This window comes from Culicoides brevitarsis, chromosome 3 (genome assembly GCF_036172545.1).
Source record: "Culicoides brevitarsis isolate CSIRO-B50_1 chromosome 3, AGI_CSIRO_Cbre_v1, whole genome shotgun sequence".
Taxonomy (NCBI): Eukaryota; Metazoa; Arthropoda; class Insecta; order Diptera; family Ceratopogonidae; genus Culicoides; species Culicoides brevitarsis.
Window position 1 is genome coordinate 28,271,778 of NC_087087.1, and position 15,063 is coordinate 28,286,840.

Here is a 15,063-nt window from a genome sequence, read left to right on the forward strand (position 1 = left end):
GATCAAACGTTTTCATGACGAAAAAGTACTCGGTGGTCGAAAAATAGGTAAATTTTAGGAAAATCCTTTTAAAAATTTTACGATATGTAGTTTTCATAAATTTTAATTAATTTAAATTAAGTAATTTAATTAAAAATAATAATAAAACAAATAAATTTTATGAATTTATTTTTAGATTTTGTCAAAAAAATTTTTTTTTCATAAAAATTTAAAAAAAAAAAAATACTAAGACGTTTCATTTAAAACTGAAAATGAAAAATTATTTGTAAGTCACGGGATCAAAAAAAAATTTTATTTTTTTTTATTTATTTTTTTTAGGAATTTCCTTGATTTTAATTAATTTTGAGTTAAAATGTGAAAATAAATATAAAATAAAAATTAATTTAACGTTAAAAAAAATTCAAATAAAAAATAAATTAAAAAAAAAATTATAGAAAGGACAAATTTAAAATATTAAATTAAAAATTAAATTTATATTTAAAAAAAAAAATTAAAAATTAATTTAAAAAAAAATAAAAATTAAAAAAATATTTTTTTGAAAAATTAATTTAAAAATTTAATTAAAAAAATTAAAAACTTGAAAAAAAATATCAGTCTTCAGTAGCAAATTTATTTTTTTTGTAAACAAGAATGTCTATGATGACTAAAAATATGGATCACTTTGAGAGTTTTTGATGCAATCCTAAAGGACAAAAAATCATCGAAAGGTTTTTGATTCAATTAATTGCGTTTAACCTGCAGCTATTATTTTTCTTTTTTGTGTACACGACTGCCGTGCTTTTGCTTTTTTATCGACATTGACATTGAAATCCCACATTTTTGCAAAAAGAGGCGGACTATCCATTGGATTTTAAGCCGAATCCGATCAGATATCAAATACAATTAAAACTTTTGTAAATTGATGAGCCGTAAGCCACAGCACTGTGAAAAGTGCAATTTGTTGCTCGTTGCCTGTTTGACAATAAAATAATCCACAGTATCAAAGTTGGTGTCCTGGCGAGCGGATCAAAACTAGTTTTACCGATAAAGCAAAAAAAAAAAATCTTCACAAATCATGGAAAATTTTTCAATCGATGAAGGTATCAGGCAATGGCTTGAGGCAGTGGCAATGTCAAGACGTCATAAACATGCAAAGAGGTGAGAAAAAAAAATTGTCAAAGACGTTAATTAATGAAAGTAAATCAAATTTTCAGAAATTTCATAATATTTGCCATTTGCATCATCATTATCATTTTAACTGTGGTGTTCATCATGGCTGTAATAATGATAAAATCACAATAAAGCTTTTAAGGTTCTCAGGAATGGAAAAATAGAAAGTGCTTAAAATTCATGGATTGATGAAGACGAAATATGTGCTTTAAATGTGTTCTTAAATGTGTAAAATTTTCAATGAAATTTTCGATAAAATTTACTCACTCTGTGTAAAAAATTCAAAATTGTTCTTGTGAACTTAATTAATGGTGTTAGTCACTTTGAGTAGAAAATTGTAATTTTTGATTCGTGATAAAAAGTTAGGCTCAAATATTGTTTGGCCAAATTTAAACAAATTATAGTATCATGTGTAATATGTGTTTACTGTGCTTAATATGACAAGATTTTATTTTATTTTTTAAATTAAAATACTTATTAGTTTAGATTAAATTGAATATTTTAAAGTGAACTATAATTTTAAAGTTTAAGTTTTTCAATTTCCTTAAATGAATTTTGTAGAAAAAATTTGTCTTTCAAACGTTTTTGTTTCAAAAGTGAAAAATCCAATGGCAAAAAATTAAAAAAAAAAAAATTAAAAAATTCATCACCGTTTTTTTTAATAATTTTCTTAATTCATAATTTCCCTTTTTCATAATTTTTTAAAAATATTTTTTGAATAGTTTTTGTAAATGAATTAATATTTTATGAAAATTTTCATTTATAAAAAAAATTACGACTACATTTTTTAAAATTTTTTATTTGAATTTATTTGCTTGAAATGATTTAAAATTATTTTTAAATTAGCAAATACCAAAGCGAATATACAAAAAAAAAAATAAATAAATAAATAAAAATTGTATATGGTTAAAAATTCGAAAATGAAACTCAACAGTTTTGTCCGATGCCCTATTTTAAATTCAAATGGGACAAAATAAAAAAAAAAGTAAAATTAAATGAAAAAAAAAGTTAAATTTCATCAAAAATTATCGATTTTTAGTGTATTTTTATAATTTTTCAAGAGATTTTCAAAAAAAAAAAAATTAATTTAAATAATTTTTGTATTTAAAATCGTATTTTGACATTACATTTTTTTAAAAAAAAAATTTCATGAAAATCATTGAATTTTTTTTCAAAATAATTTTGACAGTGATTTTTATGATATTATTTTTTTTTTAATTTTAATGAAAATGTTTTTAAATTAATTTTTAATTCACAAATATCAATGTAAACCACTCAAAAGAACAATTCACGATCGAAGAGTTTTAAAAAAATTGGCATTTTGTATGAAAAAAAAATATTTCAAAAAAAAAAAAAGTGCGGTCTTGGAAAAAGTGCGGGAACCCGGGAACCTCGTTCCCAGGAAATTTACAAAAATCATGAAGAAATCGAATATTTGAGAAAAAAATGGGGAAATTTTATAATTTAAAAATTAAAATTTGTAGAATTACTTAAAAAATGTATAAAATTGACTTAATTTATGATTTTTTTTTTCAATATCTTGGGGTAAATATAATTTTGGGAGATGATTTTGGTTCCCGGGAAAAAATAAACTTTTTCCATGTCTGAAAACTATTGAGTTTCATTTGGAGCGGCTTTATTAAAAAAAAAAAAAAATGTCTGAAATTATGATCGATATGACAACAGATTTTATGAATACAGTCAAAATATATATGTAATTTTTCGAAAAGTTTTAAATTCAATAAAAAAGTTGTAACAAAAATTTATTATTTTTTTTTTTATTGAAAGGCTTCCTTATTTTTTAACTAAAAATTTTTATAAAAATATGCGACATCTTATGAAATTGCTTTCTAATGTTCGAAATGTCTATAAAATCGAATAAATTTTGAATGATAAAGAGCATAAATTTTTGAAGCAAATTTTTATAAATTCATATTTTCTTGAATTTTCTAAAAATTTACCTCAAAATTTATAAATTCAGCATATTTTGATTTTTTTTATTACAGGCTTTAACCATATTTCCTCCAAATCATTTAAAACGCTAAAAATTGAAATTTCTATTTAATTAAAATAAAATTTTGCGGATCGCCCGTGGCTGAAAATAGAGATTGTAAAACAAAAATAAATCGCTTGTTGCTACAATCAATTTCCGTAACTACGAAACAAATCCTCGTTGTAATAAGCAAATTGTGACAAACCACCTGAGGAGTTTCCTTTTTGTGAGTGCATCAAAAAACTCGCGCGCTATCCACACGAATGCCAGTAGGTATCTCTCAAAAAATGTGCACCGAATAAAATTTTTTTATCGCAAGGAAAAAAAAAATAAATAAACGTGTGCATTTTGACAACAAAGTGCTGTGTATCGATGCCGCTTACGACAAAACAAAATTAAGCAAAGTAAGCAAACATTTCTCTCTTTTTCTCTCTTGAACGACGATCATGTTCCGTTTTCGGGATCATTTCACACAAATACCGAGAAATTTCTTCATGAATGTGCCTCAAGTGGTTCTCACACAGAAACTTGTTTTTGAGTCATTCATGGTCTGAGTCGATGCACGAACAAAGTAAAATGAATGAAAAAAGGAAGAATGTGTCTGTGTGTTTGTCTGGATTAGAATGATATTTTTTTTTATGAGAAACCGGTTTTAAGTTAATGCAGTGGCGTGTCGATTTGCGCCTTTTTTCATAACCAAAAATTACTTTGGATGAAAATTTACGAAAAAAACATTTTTAAAAAATTATTTTTTTTAAAGGAATTTTTTAAAATTTATTTTATTTTTTTTAATTTAAAAAAAATAAATTTTTAAATAAAATTAAAACTTATTAAATAAATTTTTAAATTTCACAAAAAAAAATTTGACTAAAACAATTTAAATTAAAGAAAAAAATTTTTTTAAAGAAAATTTTTTTAAAATTTATTTTATTTTTTAATTTTTTTAAAATATAAAATAAATAAACATTTCCTTTGGAAAAGATCAAAATGTGACAAAGAACGACGCGCACCATTTCAGGTAGTCGGAATCAAGCAAGGGCGGACCCAGGGGAGAGGGGTGCAATTTTACCCCCATTTAAAGCTCAAAAAACACTAAAATTTACAAAAATTACTAAAAAATGAAACAAACTTTTACAAAAAATTTGATTTTTTTATATATTTGAACCCCCGGCCCCCCTCTGGATCCGCCTCTGGAATCAAGAATGTACCGCGCACCAAAAAGTAGATGTTCGATATTTTCTCACGTTCATTTCTGCCCTTCCTCGAGTCTTTTTTACCTATTTTTTCATGCAAATCTCTTCATTTTCCCATTTTACGCGACTTTTCTCACACATATCCCGGGATTTTCTCTCAAATTTCGCCAGAAAACCCCGAAAAATTGATTCCCTGCGTAGCAAAATCCATTTGGCAGCCATCTTGATTCCGAATTCCACTTTTGCCCCTGTCGCCATACAAAAACCCATGTTAAATGGCCGTACCAACACACGCGCAAGCATCTGACAGGCCTGCAACGATGTATTGGTGGTACGGACTCGTCAAAGTGGTTTGAGACGCGATTGAAGACGGCGCGCATGCGTTTTTTACTTGAACAAAAATAAACGTTTAGCTGGAAAATTTCAGTGAAAAACCGGGAAAACACAAGAAAAATATTAACGGAAAAATGAGAAAAATTACCGAAAAACACAACGATGATTATTAAGTGGTTTAGCTCGGCTATTTCTTAGTTTTTAAGGCATTATCGGGAAAAATATTTTTTGTATTTGGCGAGCAAACATCCGTGAGTGTCGAAGAGAAGAGGAAAGAAGTGTACAAGAAAACAAAATAGCTGAATAAGTGATTCGCGTCGCTCGCGTTTTTTTGAAATAATTTTTTTAATTTTGTGAAGAATAATTTGAGAATAATTCGAGAAATGTGAAAAAAAATTAAATTTACTGAAAATAACAAAAAAACAGCTCAAAAAAGGAGCAAAAAATTGTGAAAAAAAATAGTGAAAGATATTAAGAAAAAAATACAATAAAAAAGAAAAATTGTGAAAAAAATTAAAATAAATTATTTTGGGAACAAGAGACCCCCAAAATAACATTTCGTATGCAACCAGGACCTTTTTTAACGGATATTTTATAACAACAACAACAACGACAAAAATACACACAAAAAATGGCGAAATACAAACAGTCGGATACGTTTTGGATTAAATTTATGCTGATTTTATGCATTTTTGGATTAATTAACACAGTCGAAGGTAAGTGGTTGCTAATTAATAAAGAGAAATATTGAAAGTGCGATCTGTGGTGTGCGATAAAGAAATCGTTGCGACAAAAAATTTGATGAATTTTATGATTTTCGAAGAAATCAATCGCCGGAAATCGGTTGTAAAATTATTTTTTAACACCTTGTGTTGAAAAAATAAACATTTTTTGAATGAGAAAGACAATTTTTAATTGAAAATAAATAAAATTGATGAAAAATTATTGAATTTCATCTCAAAATTGTGATTGTTAATATCAAAAATTATTAATTTTTCAAAGAAAATTAAAAAAAAAAGTGATAAAATTCAAGTTTTAATGAAATTTCCTTTCGAAAAAATTCAAAATAAATAAATTTTTTAATTTAATTAATTTTAAAAATTATTTTTTAAATTACTTTTTTAATTTAAAAAATATTTTCTTGTCAAAATTTAAAACAAAAAATTGAGCCAATTTTTAATCAAAAGAATTGCAAGAAAAAACCTCTTAATTTTAATTTTTTAATTATTTTTTTTAACTAAAATATCAAGTTTTTCTTTTAAGAAAATTTTAAAAATTTAAGAAAAATTCCAGAGAATAAATTTTTAAAATAATTTCTTTTATTTTTACCTTAAAATTGAAGAAAAAAATATTTTCTTAAATTTTTTTACGAATTTCTCTACATAAATTTTCTACTACAAAAAATAATTTTTTTCCTTAAAAATTCAGGATAAAACCCTCAATTAAAATTTTTTAGAGATTTTTTTGTATACCTATTTGCTTCAAAAATTCAAATTATTACTCTTCAACGAATTTCACAATAAAAAAAATATTTTTTTCTCAAAAACTCGAGAAAAATTTCTCAAAAAATTTTTTTAGCAAATATTATTTAAAATAATCTTGCAAAAAAACATCTCGAAGGTCAATCATCGCAAAAGCAAGAAAGCGCATTACCCTCTCCTCATCGCGCAGGTGTGCAAAAAACAACAGACGACGAACCTTACTCGATTTTTGCTGTCATATTTGATCATTTCTACAAGCATATGCTGTAAGAAATACTTTTTTCCCTCATTTTTTTTTTTGTGTAACCTTTGTTATCTTTTTTAACGAACCATTATTCTACCTAACCAACTTAGGTACTCGAAACATATAACGGAGGGTGTCATGGTTCTGCATTTTTCCTTTGTATGTGTGCGTAAAAGGACTCGATCCTCGGTCTCTCGATCTTTCGATGTGTTTGTAATTTTTTTTTTACAAGAGGGAAGTTCAACAGTTTTTTCGTTAACGTTTCGACCATATGGTTTCCATTTAATTTTTTTTATTATTTTAAGATATTTTTATGAAGTCTGATCAAAAAAGGATGACTTTTGATTTTTTTAAAGAACTCTTTTCTCCGAGAATTTTTATTTATTTTTTTTTAATTTTAACAGCGGTCGACTTATCAGTGTGTGAATTTTTTACTCATTCACTGATTATTTTATTTTTTCAATGAAATGTGTGCCAATCCGGTCTCGGTTTAAGTTCCGATAAGAGAACATCTGAGAAGGTTCATGGTCATTTTTTAAAAGTTTTTTGGTTAAAAAAAGGTCTTTGGATATCATTTTGACGGAAAAATTAATGATGCACACTCAAAAATTGCTAATTTGCATAAATTATTAATTTTTTGCTTAGAAAAAAAATATTTAGTCTGCATTTTTACACCGAAAACCGCAATTTTCAAAGGAATTTCGGTAATTATGTGATTATCGGAAGAAATCTAAACAAGTCTTTCACTTGGGGGCAGTAAGATATTTGCACGCGATTCGAAGAATTTTTTATAAAAATATAAATTTAAAAAATAAATAAATAAAAAATAAATATTTAAAAAAAAATAATCAAAAATAAAATTCTTTAATTAAATAAATAATTGAAAATTAAATTTAAAAAAAGTAATAAAAATAAATTAAAAAAATTAAATAAATTATTGCGTGATATTTTTTTTACTTAAATTATTTTTTTTTAATTTAATTTTTTATTTAAAAATTTTTATTATTTATTTTTATTAATTAAAATTTTTTTTGAATATTTTAAATAAAAATTGAATTTAAAAAAAACTTAAAAAAATAAAAAAAAATAAAAAAAATTAATAAAAATAATAAAAAATATTTTTTAAAAATTTAATTAAATTAAAATTAATAAAAAAAATTAAAAATAATTAATTAATTAAATAAAAAATAAATTAATTTAAAATAAATAAATAAATAAAATCTCTACAAATGCACTTTTAATCGCTTTATAAATACTTATTTATTTATTTCTTACTATTTAAAGCAACTCCGATCTTGATTAGATAAATTTATGATATTCAATTACTTTATTGTACGTTTATTTATGGACTCGACATAAATCGCGTACAGCGCACGATTTCTGCGACTTGAGTAATGTGATCTAATCAAGTTATTCGTCATAAAAAAAAATTGCTTTAAAAGCTTTTCTGATTCATTTTCGTATACAAAAATATTTATTCCATCTCATTGCACTTCTTGCATTTTCTCTCCGTTTCTCATCTTCGCACAATTTTTGCCAAAAAAAAAAAAACATGGCGAATAAAAAAAATATAATCCACAAAAAAAAAAATGTTAAACCTACCTGCCCATATAAGAAGAAAGATTCGACCGACGACTTGTTTATTTATTATATTTTTCAGATTATTTGTGTCTGTTTTAAGTTTTATATTTTTTTTTATAAATATATGAATTTATGAGAAAACGGTGAATGATAAAAATACACGGACACACAAAATTATGATCAAATATTCTTTTGCGCGATTTTGTGGTTTTCTTGTTTCTTTACACGTGAAACTTTTGAATATGATAGATTTTAGATTTTTTTCATGCAAAACAAAATATGATTTGTACGTGATTTGATTTAAATTTATGTTTTATTGTTGTAATAATTGTGTTTGAACATTCATGGAATGTTTTTATGTATTTATTATGTTTGTACAAGTTGGAAATAATGTTTTGTGGAAATGATATTAAATTTTATTAAAATATGTAAACTTGGTTAACATATCAATTTTTAGTTCCCAAACTACTTTTTTGGGTTAATCTGTGGAATTTTATTTATTTTTATTTTATTTTCATTTTTATTATTTATTGTTATTTACATTTTTATCCATTTTTTTTTGATAAATTTCATTAATTTTTGGAAAGTTTTTTAGTTTATTTAATTTTAATTAATTTTTTTATTATCAAATAATTTAATCTTTTTTTAATTTAATATTTAATTAATATTAATTGAAATTTTAAAAAAATATATTTTTAAATTCAATTTATTTATTTTTTTAATTTAAATAAATAAAATAAAATAAAAATAAATAATTTTTTCTAAATATTTTTTTTTATTTATTTAATTAATTTTTAATATAATAATTAAATAAAATTAAGTTAATTAAAATTAAAAAAAATATTTATATAAATTTTATTTATTTTTTTTTAAATATTTAAATAAAAATAAAACAGAATATAATTTTAAGAGCATTTACTTGCAAATCGAATATCATATCGCTTATCGACATTTTTTATTATTATTATTTTCTGTCTTCTCACAATTTAAGCCACATTCAGGCAAATGTTCAGTCGAGAAGAATAATATACATAATCAAATAATCGTTCTGCAATAATAATAATTTTATATTTTTTTTTTTCTTATTCTTTGTTGTTGTAATTTTTTACCCCGAGGGTAAAATTCAGATGATTGCAACTTTTTTACCTTGCACATTTTCTTGCAAGAAACAAGAAAAAAAATCATGAACGAACATTTCTAAACTTTTTTCATGACCTTTTATGACCTCGGAGCATTAAAAAATGAGTACAGGAAGCATTTGAATTACGCATCAAATTCCAAAGCAAAACACTTCAAAACATAATGATCGTCATTACATCAATAAAAAAATAAATATTTCTACCGAATTAAAGAATTTCAATCAAACGAAAAAAGTGTCTTTTGTTGACGCGACAAGGCAAGTAGTAGTAAGCGTGACTGGAGAAATTTTTTTTTTTTTTTTTTGAAGATTCGTTTTTGACGGACATTCATGTTTGAGAAATGATAACAAAAGTGTGGTCTTTATTTATGTGGTCTAATTCAATCATCACCATAATAAATTCATCTCTCGAAAAAAAAAAATTTTTTCTTACCTCTTTCTTTGTACTACATGAAAAAAAGTATGAGAGAAACAGCCACCAAACAATATCGAAATTGACGTAATTAATCAAAAGTGAGTCATTCTTGTTGCATTGCTGGGTAAAAGTTGGAACTAAGCATTAAAATGCTTGAAAAATGAGAGCTATTTGATAAAAAATTGGAATTAGTGAAAGAAATTTAAATTTTTGACATGTAAAAAGATGACAGATGTCAATTTTTCTATTTCAAAATTTTTATTGAGGAATTTAAAGCTTAATTTTTTCTTGAAATAACTCATTTTGAGAACTAATAATTTAAAAAAGTTGTAAATTTATTAAAATAAAGCGACATTTCTTTCAATTTTGACATTTGAATATTTTGACAGATGTCAAAAGTTTAACAAAATATAATTTTTTTTTACCATTTTCGAGTTATTTTTTTTTATTAAATTTTAGTTAAAAATAATTAACTTATATTTTTTTAGTTATAAAAATATTCAAAAAAAATTTTTCTTCTAAGATTTTTTGTAAAATTTCTTCTTTTTGACAGTTTTAAAATTTGACGTCTGTCAAAATATTTTTAAAAATCTGAAATTTTGAATAATTTTAAAGACTTTTATAAATTATTAATAAAAAAAATAATTTTTTACAAAATTTGATAAAACTGTCAAAATATTGACAATCAAAAAAAAGTGACAGCTGTCAAAATTTTTAATGAACTATTGATTTTTCGAACAATTTTAAAGTTCTTTTGTAAATTTCTGTCAAAAACCTTGTCTAAAGATCAAAAATATTTTAATTATTTGATTTTACAAAGGAAATTTTGACATTTCTAAAAATTTTGACAGTTCAAAGTACGACATGTGTCAAAAAAAATGTTTTTATAAAAATTTCATAATTTTTTGAAAAATATTTTAACACAAATATTGAATTTTTAGCAAATTTTTTTAAGAAAAAATGACTCATAAATTAATTTTTATAAAATTTCTCACAAATTTTGATATTTTAACCGTCAAAATTTCGAAAAAAACAAAAAATTGAGCCTCAAAATACAAAATCCCTTTAAAAAATCTCAGAAATTTTCATTCACATCTGGTATCCGATACAAAGTCAGCATGAAACATATCCATCAACACATGAAAATACGAAACATAACCACTGAGTAACACACACTGACTATCTCAAACCACTTATGTTTCCCATGCATGCACTAACACACGCGCAAGTGATCGCCTTTTATTCTTGATCAGACACACACACAGTGACACTCACTTACCTTTGTTACCAGACCAGCAAAGGTAGAGGGGCTCACATGTGTTTTATCACACATCATACGCGGCTGTATGTCGCTACGAGTGTATTCGTAAGGAGCAGCTGCAACTTTTTCATGCTCAGGGTTTTTAAACACAAATTGAAAGAAATTGAGTCTTTCTGTTAAATATTATTACAATATAAAAAAAAGTCTTTATGAAAATTATTAAGAGACGTTCGTGCGTGCGTATGTTTAAAAGTCCGTTGGAATATGTGTCATGATGACTGTTACACTTTTTTATTTTGTAGGACATTTGTCTGAATCTCATTGAAGGATTAAAAAAATCGAAAGAACGTTGAAAAATGTAACAAGAATCGCTCGATACTGTCGTCCATCAATTCATTATTTACAACGAAATTGAGCGAAATAGGCACTTTTCGTATACTGAAATATTCATTCACAACAGTCCGATAGTAACAAAGTTTGTAGTAAACGAAATTTTGTACGAAGTAATCTTTTTTAACAATGAATTTTTGTAAGAATTTTTTTTATTTTTTGTAAGAAAATTTGTTTTTTTTATGATTTTAGTTAAATATGAAATTAAAAAATTTAAAAAAAAAATTGAGTCAAAGTTTTACATTTTAGATTTTTTTGAGGAAAATTCACGTCAAAAATTATTAAAAAATGCAATTGAAATTTTTGACAAAATGAGATATTTTATTTAATAAATTTTAATTAAATTGACAATTTTTCATCAATTTAAAGGTCAATAATTAAAATTTGTGGTTAAAAAGTAAAATTACTAACGAAAAATAATTGAAAAAAAAAAATCATATTACAAAAAAACAAAATTATTTTATTTTAAAATAATTTTAAAAAATTTTTCTTATTAAAAAAAATATTTTAATTTTAATTAAATTTTAATTTATTTAAATTAAATATTTAAATTTTAATTTAATTTAATTTTTTTTTTGATTTTAATTTATTAATTTTATTATTTTTTTTAAATTTTTCGTTTAAAAAAATTAAGAAATTATAAAAAAATTAAATTAAATTTTTAAAAATTTTTATTATAAATTAATGTTCTGTAATTTCGTTTTAATTTTTCTCAGATATCTTTTGGTTTAATTGTTTTTTTCATTTAAATCAAAAATTTTAAGAATTATTCTTCAAAAATATTTTTAAAAATTGTCAAAAGCAGTTTTTTACATATAAAAGCAAAATTAATAAAAAATTTAAAAAAAAAAAATTTCCAACAAATTAAAAAAATGCACGTACTTAAAATTAAAAAAAAAATTTGCCTAAAAATTTCATTAAATTTTTAAAACTTGACTCAATATTTCGAATTTTTTCATACAAATTAAAATTAAAAAAAAAATAAATAAAAATCCACTTTTAAAATTTAAATAAAAAATTAAAATAAATTTATATTATTTTTTTTAAATTAAATTAAATTTTTAATTTAATTAATTAAAAATTAAATCAAATTAATTAATTTTAAATTTTTTAAATTAAAAAATTAATTTTTGTGGCAAAAAAAAAAATTCTTTGAAAAACTCGTTTTTCATAAAAACGTAAATAAGTCATGAGTATTGTTATGTATCAACTTTATACGGGTTGAGTTGACGATAAATGGATTTGTGATAACGTTGTTGTCGTGGAATTGACAAGAAGTCAAAAAAGTGCAGCCTTGCCCGTAATCTGATGATAGTTGTCGATAAGAAGTCGTCAAATTCCATCATAAATTTTTTTATTACTAACACAAATTTAACATTTTTTTACTATTTAATACTTTTTTTCTAATGTCTACGTCGCACATCGGTTCCATTTCGTCCATTTCCAACAACTTCCGACTCGTCATCGCTCTCTTCCATCTGTTTGCGCAAACGACGTTTCTCACAAACCCAAATGACGATGCAAAGCAGAAAAACTTCCACACAAATCCCGATGAAGGGCCACATGGCGGCGTACTTGCTTTTGACCCGAACGAGCGTCGTCAGTTCGACGGGTTTGCCGGATAACGTGGTGACGCGATTTTGTGCGACGCACGTGTATTCGGCGCGATCTTCCATGGTGACGTCTTTCATGAGGAACCGAGCATTCGGGACTCCGTCGACATCTTCGAGCGTAACGCGATCACGTGATTCCTCGTAAACTTCTGTCTCGTTTTTGGCGATGCGCCATAAAATTGTGGGATTTGTGCCGACAACTTTGCACACGATTCGCAGCGTTTCTCCCTCGACGACATATGTGTTGGCATCGAGTGCGATTTCGACAATTGCCATTGCCTCGATGGTCGCATTGACACCGAGATCGGGCACGGAGCACTCGTAAAGCCCAGCATCGTCAGCTTCCGTGGAGGAAATCTTGAATTGTGTGCCGTCGATGGAATAACGACCTTTGAGCTCGGGCAGGGCAGTGACATCGACACCGTTCTTCTTCCAGGTCATCGTGAACTCTGTGGGCCCGTTCGACAAGGGACAATTCATGACAAGCCCTCGTCGAATCGAAAAAGTTTTGATTTTTTCATCGGCGTAATCGTAGTTTGGAGAAATTGTAATTGATTGTGCGACGACACCAACGCCAATCGTCAATGCGAGAAAAATCACTAATTTTTCCATTTTTCACTGGCCTACTAATTTTTTTTTTCTGTTCTCCACAAAACCACAGACAAGCAAATACTGAAACTGAATTTTCGACAAAAAGCGATAAAAGTTACTTTTGACGCATTCTTATCTCAAACTCGTCTCCATTGTGTATATGTGAAAGATAAGAAAGATATCACTCAATTTAATTTTTACACAGAGACACCAATTCCGATTGCGGACAGAACGTAACTGAAAAGTAAAATGAAAAATATCCGCGCGCACTTGCAATAATTTCTCAATACATTTCCGTCTCCTGTCGATACATTCGATATTTTGTACAGCAAACGATGTTGCTTCGGCGGTTAGGTAACACACAATAGTTAACTCACTAATAATAAAAAATATTGATTAAAAAACTAATAATAAATTGTATGTATGTGCTCCCATCAACATCATGTTTTTTTTTGCATTTCATCTCGCAAAAACAGTGATGTGGGAGGGGGTATGACGCTCAGTTTACGTTGAATAATAACAGGATGAGCAATGAATCCTTTCAATGTTATATAATTATTGTCTGTCGGTAAGGTGAGGTGACTGCCAGTTATGCCTTATCACGGTAATCGGTTACAACTGAATGAGACAAAATAATAAATGTTGACAAAGGGACGATAAGTTAAAGGAAAATTATGAAAATCGAAGTTTTTAGCTAATTTTTTGATTATTTTCTGTTATTCAGCAATTTTTTTTTTTAGTTATAAGTAGTTGCTGAATACATTTTTTCATTCATCTTTGTATTCAGCTACAATTCAGATGATTTCAAGCAATTTTTATACTATTCAGCAACTTTTTTTAAGCTATTCAGCAACTTTTTCTAAGATATTCAGCAAATTTTTCACAATAATTTAATTGATATTAAGTAACTTCTACTGATTTCAAAAAATATTTTCAACAAGATTCTCAGCAACTTTTTAAGTTTAAAGCCATTTAAAGCAACTTATCCTCAGCAAATTTTAGTATTAGAAAATTTTTTTTTTAGCAAATAAAATTATTCAGCAAATTTTTTTTTTTTTTAAAGTTACTCAGCAACTTTTAATTTTTATCAATTTTGTAGAATATTTTTTATAGTATATTCAGCAAATTTTAGAATTATTTAACAATTTTTTAAAATTATTCAGCAAATTTTAAAATTATTCAGCAAATTTTTAAAATTATTCAGCAAATTTTAAAATATATTCAGCAAATTTTTAAAATTATTCAGCAAATTTTTAAAATTATTCAGCAAATTTTTAAAATTATTCAGCAAATTTTTAAAATTATTCAGCAAATTTTAAAATTTATTCAGCAAATTTTTAAAATTATTCAGCAAATTTTAAAATTTACATTCAGCAACTCTTAAAATTTTTATTCAGCAAATTTTAAAAATTATATTTTCAAAGCAAATTTTAGAATTATTCAGCAAATTTTTAAAATTATTCAGCAAATTTTTAAAATTATTCAGCAAATTTTTAAAATTATTCAGCAAATTTTTAAAATTATTCAGCAAATTTTAAAATATATTCAGCATATTTTTAAAATTATTCAGCAAATTTTCAAAATAATTCAGCAAACTTTTAAAATATATTCAGCAAATTTTTAAATTTATTCAGCAAATTTTTAAAATTGTTCAGCAAATTTTAAAATATATTCAGCAAAT

The 15,063-nt window shown here is 24.7% G+C and overlaps 1 protein-coding gene across 1 annotated transcript in view; it reads left to right on the top strand.

The window, feature by feature from the left end:
* Positions 1-4,707: 4,707 nt before the first annotated feature.
* LOC134833201 (neurogenic locus Notch protein) overlaps positions 4,708-15,063 on the top strand; it is an 89,559-nt gene continuing 79,203 nt past the window's right edge. The window contains exon 1 of the mRNA XM_063847441.1: positions 4,708-5,384. Within this exon, the coding sequence (XP_063703511.1) occupies positions 5,300-5,384 (85 nt within the window). The 5' untranslated portion in view covers positions 4,708-5,299. The remainder of the gene's footprint in view (positions 5,385-15,063) is intronic.